This window comes from Lipophrys pholis (assembly GCF_963383615.2).
Source record: "Lipophrys pholis genome assembly, chromosome: 4".
In the NCBI taxonomy this organism is placed as follows: Eukaryota; Metazoa; Chordata; class Actinopteri; order Blenniiformes; family Blenniidae; genus Lipophrys; species Lipophrys pholis.
In genome coordinates this window covers 22,956,327-22,965,213 of record NC_137637.1, presented here as the reverse complement: position 1 = coordinate 22,965,213, position 8,887 = coordinate 22,956,327, and the positions used below count along the sequence as shown (strand labels likewise).

Sequence of the window (8,887 nt, the reverse complement as noted above, 5' to 3'; positions counted from 1 at the left end):
AGTCCCAGTCCCAGCCTTCAGCCCCCGGCCTCCTGCCCCTCTGCCCCCGGCCTCCTGCCCCTCTGGATCCTGCCTGCCCCCCTGCCTCCATCCAGAAAGGCTTCCAAGCTCAGACTCCAGCTGGGCCCCTGACCCCAAACCCTGACCCAGGGATCTGCAACCTCTAGGACCAGAAGAATTTTCCTCTGGGATCAATAAAGTATTTCTATTCTATTCTTATCTGCCAATTTCTAACAAGTACAATTTGTCTGGAGTTGCCACAAGTTCAACTTTTAAAATGAGAATAACACCATTTATAAAGTTGTATACTTTTAAACATCTGGACTAAAAGTGTATCTTATGTTAAGTTTCAAAATGTTTCAACATATAGTACTTTTTAGGTTTTGTGGCTGTTTTAAGCAGTTTTTGTATTTAATTTCCTTTTTACATTTTCTAACGGTATTGGCAGTTTTATCCCCTTCAGCTGTTTGACCTGTATTTGTTAATTCTATCTGCTCTCAGTTCTGACTTAGAAATAAGACATTTTTCTTTTTAGGTTCTCTGGTGGTATAAGCCGCATTAGCAATTTCAGCCATTTAAGCTATTTTACTTTTCAGTCATGTTTACTCAGGATATACGTGTGCAAATCGAAATGTTAAAATACTTGGTGATATTTTGTGAAAGCTTCAGGGAGCCACACAAGAGTTTTCATCACTGTACAGCCTATTCTCTAAAATTTAATGCGCAGCTGAATTTTAAGTGATGTCAGAACCCATAAAGTCAGCAATAATGATTCTATCGATTTGCTATTCTGATAGATTTGTTGCAGTGGAATTACAGCATCAAAAACTAGTTTAGATCCGATGCCATGGGAACATTTCAAATGACACAAAAGACAATCTTACTCAAAAAACTCTGAACAATATGAGACTTTGAACAGGATGAGATGACATACAGGCGTGATTTCCAAAAGTGCTGTGGTGCACATTGTGTGAACTGAAGAAAATGAACGCAGCCAGAAGCAGATGGGGTTAGTTATATGCAATTTCCTTGGTTTTTCCTTTTACTCACATTATACTAAAGAACTACCCTTGTGTGACATTTAACATCTACATCAACATTTTTAATTGTTTTCATAAAAGGTTAATACCTGGATAGGTGAGAGAAGCTGCGAGTGTTCACGTCCTTGTTTTTGCACCGCAGCGACACCCGGAGGACACAACATGCCAGTGCAGGCAGAGGACCACATCAGACAGTCAAACAATGAACACAAACGTTTCAGATATTTATTTCCCATCAAAACAAAGACTGCTGTTGGTATGTTGGAAGAAATAAGTTGAGGAAACAGGTTTGTGAATTAGGCGCCAACTTAAAAAGCAACAAGCTATATAAACCCACAAAGTGCCTTGTTCCTACTTGAATACGCAGCTTATGGCCTCACAAGTGCATGGATATACAGGCAGTAGAAGTGGAGATAAAAACCTTGGCTATGGTACAAGTAAGACTCATTCACACACAGAAACTCTCCCTCTCCTGCATTCAAACTGTACATGTGCGTTTTTGTAACACCGAGTCGTCCGACCACGCAAACACAGGGTGTGGTGGAGACGTCCGCTGTCCAGGCCTTCAGACCTCAATGAGCATTATAGTTTAATCATTATATAATTTAATCGTGGAGGGACGAGTCGCTCAACAGGAGCACGGAGGTTTCAGACTGTTGCTGCCTTCTTCTCTTTGTACGTGGCCATCATCTTCTTGATCTCAGCGATCGCTTTTCCCGGGTTCAGCCCCTGATGGAGGGAACGGTGAAGTCATTCACAAGTAACAAGCAGCCCGTTTACTCTGCTAGAATAGTGTTTAATTCAGACCATATCCTAATTATTTAGACGTGGCGGTGGTCTTAGTATCCTGAGGAGTTACCTTGGGGCAGGTCTTAGTGCAGTTCATGATGGTGTGGCAGCGGTAGAGGGAGAAAGGGTCCTGCAGCTTGGACAGACGTTCCTCCGTGAACTCATCTCGTGAGTCAATCATCCAACGATACGCCTGGGAAACCACAACATAACATCCGTCACTCAGGTTCACTTTCTCTATGCAGCTTTGAATAAAAACTAACAAATGTCAAACATTTCACACACCTGCATGAGCACAGCGGGCCCGAGATATTTGTCTCCATTCCACCAGTAACTGGGGCAGCTGGTACTGCAGCAGGCACACAGAATGCACTCGTACAGCCCGTCCTGCAAACAAGAGAGCAGCTTTACAGTCCCACTGCTAGAAAACTCGTCTGTCATTAGAGTGAAGACATGGAGACGTACCAGCTTCTGTCTGTCCTCCACAGTCTGCAGGTACTGCGCCTTTCCTTCCTGAGACTCGTCTTTCTTCTTCAGGTAGGGTTCAATGGACTTGTACTGAGCATAGAAGTTACTCATGTCCTGCAAACACAAATGACCCAGTCAAGCCAGAAACACCTACTCAACCACGTAAGTTAGTTTATAGAACCAGTATTATATCTCCTCCCTCAGATCAGAAGCTGATGCACACTGCAGATCAACATGTTCGTCTTGGTTTTTACGCGTTTCTTATAACAGAATTTATCTGTGGACTTCAACAAATTCTTGTTGTGTTTTTCAGTCAGTCAAGTGACTTAAAATGCAAAAAAATTTTTTTAAATAAAAATGCACTAAAACTTTGTTGACGACACAGGTTAAAGCTAATCAGAAAACAAAGCTGAAGCAAACATTTAGAAATGTCCATGAATGGGGTAGGCAAGGAATAAGCCAGCAGAGACAGAATGCCACATGCACCTTTAACCCTTTCACTCCCACCAACAATTCAATTTGATGCTTAAGTAAAAAAAATGAAACCTTTCGTCCCCAAAAGGTTCTGAGCTCATATATTAAACATTGGTTGTTTTTTTTTTTTAAAAGGTAAAGTAAGTATGTTAATGAAATACAAACGTGTTATTAGAGAGTGATCTTTTTACCCACCGGGACGAGGTCTTTGACCACATACATGTGTGGCAGAGGGTAGATCTTCGATACCTTGCTGGTGTTGGTGTCGATCTTGTTGAGACAGGCCAGAGTGTTTCCTCCGTTAATATTCATGGCACACGACCCACAAATACCTGATTACAACAGAAAATTTGCCATTTTTAATCAACTCCTGAGGCAAAATCACATTTCCTACCACTACAGAGAACACAAGGAGTTATTACATACAGGTAAGAGTTAAACATTCTTTCTTCTAGGTTGGAAAAAAACAGAACAACTGCAGCAATAGAAAATGAGAAGAACGAATAATCTCAAGAGAAAACTACTCAGACATTTGCATGCCAACTGTAATAAACGTTTGTACAATTCATTTTATAAAATTACAATCTGGTGACACGCCTGTAAAGGTTATATTGACGTCAAATATCCCCCTCCATGTGACCGACCTTCTCTGCAAGAGCGGCGGAAAGTCAGCGTGGGATCCATCTCGTTTTTGATCTTGATGAGGGCATCGAGAACCATCGGACCACAGCTATAAGAAGTACAACCAATCACATGAGTTAAGCAGTCGTTTCATAACATCTAAGTGTAAAACATTCAAGTCAACCATGTCAAAGAGGTTGTGTTTATAAAAACGAGTATTTTCTGTGGGGGTTTTCTCCTACAATGCTCTGTTAAAGGAAAAGAGCTGAGAGTCTTTCCAATGTGTTCAGGTGAAAGTGGAGCGCTGGACTTGTACCAGGAGTCACTTGGGTTTAATCCACCTGGAAGGCTGAAGGCTGTGCTCACTTCATCAATAAAGCCCTCTGTTGATATCAAGTTGCTTCCTTTAATACCCCGAGGCACGGAGCTTCCAGCAGGTGATCAGTGGCATTACTAAATGCGATTGGAAAAACGCTTCAGTCTGCATCACAAAACACAAACTGAGATTTGATTGGATAGTTTGTAAACTGGAGACAATCGACTCCTCTGTACCTTGAAACCATTTTACTTTAGGCCACTGATCCAGCTCCCTATTCTGAATATCAGACAAATAACATTCCTCCTCCTTTTTAGTCGTCTACTGCTGAAGTCAGCAGATGCTCTTTGACGTGTCGCTTGAATACTTGAACTAAAGAATACGATCAGATCACGCTCGCATGAAATACATGGCAGCGCTTTTTTTCTTTAGTTAAAAAGAAAGCCTTACGTGTTGAGGTCAATCTCGAAGGTCTGCATGCGGGGTTTGTCTCCTGCAGTGTCGGGGTCCCATCTGTACACCTGGAACTTCTTTATTCTGGGCTCGGCCGCAGGAGCTGCTGCCGTCTGTGCGTACCGCACCGCCTGATGGAGGAAGCGGAGAAAAACATTATCACGCTGAGAAACGTTAGTTTAGTCAGATTTACTGAAACTAAAATTGAACTACATAATTTAGCATGTATTCCCATATAAATGTCAAATAAATACTTTTACATGCACAAATAATTTCATAAATATATGTTTTTATCAGCACAAGTGGTAATTATAAATACGTGAACTAATGTTACAAAAAACTTGGTTTAAGGTCAATATCCTGGGTCTTTGAGACCAATGAGTCCAAACTTATACGTAGCAGCAAGCATACACCTTTATACTGTCTAACAAATGCTCATGATCTATTTATAATGAGAAAGCTTTGAGAAGCGTTAAGATCACACTTAAACACTTGTCAAATGTGACAGACGCATTAACATTCTCAGTGTAATGCAACAAGCTGTGGAGAACTGTCCTGAAAGTGTCTATCAAAGGTGTGCAGGGTGTTGTTTGTTTTATGTTTATACACTGATATTTGGTTGATTTCTAGTGTTTTACCAAGACTCCAAATTATCTGGTATTTCTTTTTAAATCGAAGGACCAAATGAAGACAGACTGAATTTACCATTTTGTCTCATGTTGTATTTTATGTTTTTCAATAAAAGTTAAAGCAATCCAATAAAAGTTGGGATCCACCAGGTTGGGTCTCGTGCTCTTTTTTAATAATATAAGTAAGAAGTAGCACAGACTGTCGGTAGCTGTGTCAGGAAGTTCAATGTTAACTTGTTGACTATATAAAAATAAGATGTAAACAATGTGAGACAGGCAGCCTGTAGATGTATGCAGAGGAGACCTTAGAAAACATTTAAAAGGTTGAAGAAATGTAAACACTATATAAAGCCTGAATCATAAATCTGTCAGGGCTGCATGCTATTAGCGGATTATGTAACCAGTGCTTACAAAACTCGCATTCTGCCACGCTGTCTACATTTTAATTGGCTGTTAAGATGGACGCACATACATTTCCAAAAGAAAAGCAACAAGATCTTTTAAAAGTTGTATTTAAATCGGTTGTGTTTAGAACAGCTAACGGGAAGCTTCCGGCACACCTGTGATACGTAAGCCGGAGTCCAGAGTATAGACGGAGCCCTTCCTGATAAATGAGCTCAGAGTCGCTGTAACAAACACCGAATCGACACTTTTTCTTTGTTAGAATGTTTCCATGAGTGGCAACTTACTACCAGTCCCGCTGGGGAGCGAAACGCCGAAACCCCGCAGCGGCTCAAGGACGTGAGAGCCGCGGCCGCCATGTTTTTCTGTTCTGACCTCCACCGCCTGCTTTCCCTTCAGCCACCGCGGCTGGCGGGGCGCGTGTTTTCCTCACCCGATTCTCCCGGAGTGAAGAGCACACCAGGAGACCGCTGTGTTTTCACCGACGACACTTCGTAAACTCTGATTTTAAAAGTGTATTTCAATCTTTATTGTTAGTTTGAATCTAACCTGAAGAGTCAGAGATCTTGAGATTTTTGACGTTCTGTTGTGCGTTTGTTTTTTAATGGCTCAGATGTCCAGTTGTATTAAAACAAGCGCACCCGGTCCTCCGAGGTCTGAGCAGCGTGTTTGTCGCGTCGGCTCATGTAACAAGGGGTTTGTCTGCGGACAGAGTTGGGTTAAGGTCGTTTAAACTGGGAGTTTTCGTTGTGTTAAAAAGCTGACCAAAGGGCAGAGATGGTGTTTCTGAGCCTGTCTTGTTGGATCAGAAGCCGCGGACCCGACAGGTACTGGAAAGTACAAGAAGTCCTCAAACATGCGCGGGTAAGGCCCCGACTAATATCTGCAAAAGTACAGCTTAATCTGACAAGTGGGCTCTGGAAGTTATCTCATCTGTTGCCCCAACGTGTTCTAAATGCTCCTCATACAGCACTTCAGAGGCAGGAGGAACCGCTGCTACAGCCTGGCTGTCCGCGCGGTTAGAAGAGCGTTCGTCTATGCGACTAAAGCCCGAAAGGTCAAGAAACGTAACCTCAGGACGGTAAGATGACTTCAGTGCACATCAGGAGATAACAGCAGGCTGATGAAACTGTCCTTTATGCATCCTTCCAGTAAAAACACAGATTTGTCAAAAGCTTCTGCACACATCACAGCTTGAGTAGCTTGGGATCATTTACATCCATCATCATCCATCCTCGAAGTTGTGTAGTTGGATGCAGGAGGTCGAGAGAGACAGAGATATCCAGGTCAACTTATAGTCAATGAGCTTTTAGTGCATCTTTCTAGACTATCGTAGGTAATAACACAGAGACCAACAATGAACACAGAGAGAACATGTAAACGTTATATACAGAGAGGTCCCTAAGTCCAGAATCATTTAACACGGGAAGTGATGTTAAAACTGTCCTTTGTTCCAAAAGATGGTAATCGCATGATGTTTACTTTTTGAGAGTGGGGTGGGAGCTGTATCTCAGATTTGGGAAGGAAGTACATTTTGGGACACATTATCAGTAGTGTATCTTTGAATCAGGAGGTGTTTTGACCTTTTAACCACTCGACACCCTCATGAAAGGTGGTCAGCTGCAGGGTGATCAAGCCTGAGCTTGTGTTCCAGACCCAATCAGGAGAATTGCCTGATTGTTTCATTGGCGCGTCTCACAGGTCGTCGTTGACCGTTTTCCTCTCTCTCTTACCAGCAGGTTTGAGGACGTGCACACAGAAATTGCAGACCTTCCTCACTTTTTTCTTCTTTGAGACATGGTGTATTCATTGGTCAAATTATATAATGTGAATGTGTATGTTCTGCATGTACATTAATGGCTGCTGTGAAATTGTCCTCTGAAAGAAAATAGTTTATTCTGATTGTTGAACTTTTCCACTCTTTGAACACACTAGCCACCATTAATAGAAAGCTGACACAAAAACCTTCAAATTCCACATGACTGGTTCCCTTCCTGGGGCCTGGGAACCTCTGGAGGGCCCCAGAAATCAGAGGAAGGGTTCATGCCTTTGTCTGTTCTGATGTTGTCAAAAAGGGGGTCTGCCATATGGGGAGCTCTCAGAAGAAGTGTTTGGGAACAACCGTTGTTGATGACTGTGTAGACCAGGGTATAGACTAATCTGTTTTGTTAAAAGACCCAAAACAAGTAAAAGGAGAAATACTTGGTCAAAAACCCGCTAATAAATAAAGTGGTAACACAAAGATGAAGAGGTGACTAGCTGGAGACGATATGTAAGTTCAGTTGATCATAAAGACTCATCATAACACAAAGATACAAATCATGTCAAATTGCCTCTCAGTCAGAATGAGTTGCTCTTCTATGGTACAACTACCTCAGATAACCTGCCCATGTTTTCTGATCCATCGAAAGATGTAACTTTTGAGTCGCGGTCACAAGATTACTTCTGCTAATGTCTGGACAACTATCACAGTGTTTTAAGGAATTCTCTACTGTCTGTGTTGTATGACACTGTGTGGCTGCATGTGTTTCTAGACCTGTGATTACATTAAAGTTCTTTATCCTGTGCGTTGTGCCCTTATTATTTCAGCTCTGGATCACACGTATTGCTGCAGCAACACGAGAGCATGGGATGAAGTACCCCGCCCTCATACACAACCTCACAAAGGTTTGTAGTGTTTGATATCTCAACGCTGCTCCAGTGGCTTGGTTATTCCACTGATGGGTCAACGCTGCTTTTTTTTCTTTTTCTTCTTTCTCCATACAGACCAGCATTCAGCTCAACCGTCGGGTCATTTGTGACTTGGCCATCACAGAACCTCGCTCCTTCCTCTCACTCGCAAAACTGGCTCGGGCTCGACAACAGGAAGGTTTCCGTGCTGCGCTGGGTGATGGCAAAGAGCCCCCGGGCATCCTCTCTCGTGTTATGCTGCAGTAAAGGACTCTTGATGAATTTCACAATGCGTGCATGTATTACTTTTTTTTTTTTTGAGCTCACAATGTGTGGCTACGCACAGACCTGCTTCAGTCCAATGGTGTAATCTTTCCTAAAAAAATTCCATCCTGATGACCTCAGTCATTGTGACACAGGATGTGATTAAAAGTGGCCATAATTGTCAAGATTATCTTCAACCTTAAATTATTATGGAATGCCTTTGGACTTGGTGGAGCCTGGATTATTTTTGTCTATGTAAATATATATTTTACCATTTGTTGTGGTAAGACTGTCCTCTGAATGTTTAGTTCATTAAACATTTTGATACATGACCAGACTCTATTGTCTTTATTTATTAGAATGCTGTTGTTTTTTTATATGTCCTCACCAGTAAAAAGCCATATTTTCATTCCATGATGTTCTTCACTGACTCACACAGATTATTGATTGTATCACCTTTGGTTCCAGTTGATCAAACAGAACATGATATGAGTTTACAGCAGCTTCTACCTGTCCACTTATTTGTCTGTGTTAGTCTTAAGTTTGGATATGCAGCCTATCGAATGCTCATAAACTCTGCACATATGGATGTGGTCAGCAGAGTCATTTATGTGGAAGATCTCAAATAAAAGTCAATATGAGTGGGAGAGCAAGAAGCAGTGAGACTTCACTGGCCCACATGCTCTGAGAAACCATCTCATCCTGCTAACAGGTAAATACTGCTGGACACTGAAGTCATCATGTGGAAGTAAGAATGACCT

General features: G+C 42.0%; 2 protein-coding genes across 2 annotated transcripts; one reads left to right on the top strand and one right to left on the bottom strand.

Moving 5' to 3' along the window:
• Nucleotides 1-1,552: 1,552 nt before the first annotated feature.
• sdhb (succinate dehydrogenase complex, subunit B, iron sulfur (Ip)) lies at nucleotides 1,553-5,605 on the bottom strand. The gene is made up of 8 exons (XM_080462220.1): nucleotides 5,480-5,605; nucleotides 4,159-4,292; nucleotides 3,416-3,501; nucleotides 2,967-3,103; nucleotides 2,295-2,411; nucleotides 2,115-2,216; nucleotides 1,900-2,022; nucleotides 1,553-1,769 (listed from the first exon to the last, which is right to left on the bottom strand). Exons 1-8 carry the CDS (start codon nucleotides 5,549-5,551, stop codon nucleotides 1,689-1,691), a joined length of 852 nt encoding a protein of 283 aa, XP_080318346.1. The 5' UTR covers nucleotides 5,552-5,605; the 3' UTR covers nucleotides 1,553-1,688.
• Nucleotides 5,228-8,457, top strand: mrpl20 (mitochondrial ribosomal protein L20). The gene is made up of 4 exons (XM_080462221.1): nucleotides 5,228-6,056; nucleotides 6,163-6,273; nucleotides 7,782-7,859; nucleotides 7,959-8,457. The coding sequence occupies exons 1-4, from the start codon at nucleotides 5,970-5,972 to the stop codon at nucleotides 8,127-8,129; spliced, it is 447 nt and encodes a 148-aa protein (XP_080318347.1). The 5' UTR covers nucleotides 5,228-5,969; the 3' UTR covers nucleotides 8,130-8,457.
• Nucleotides 8,458-8,887: the final 430 nt, after the last annotated feature.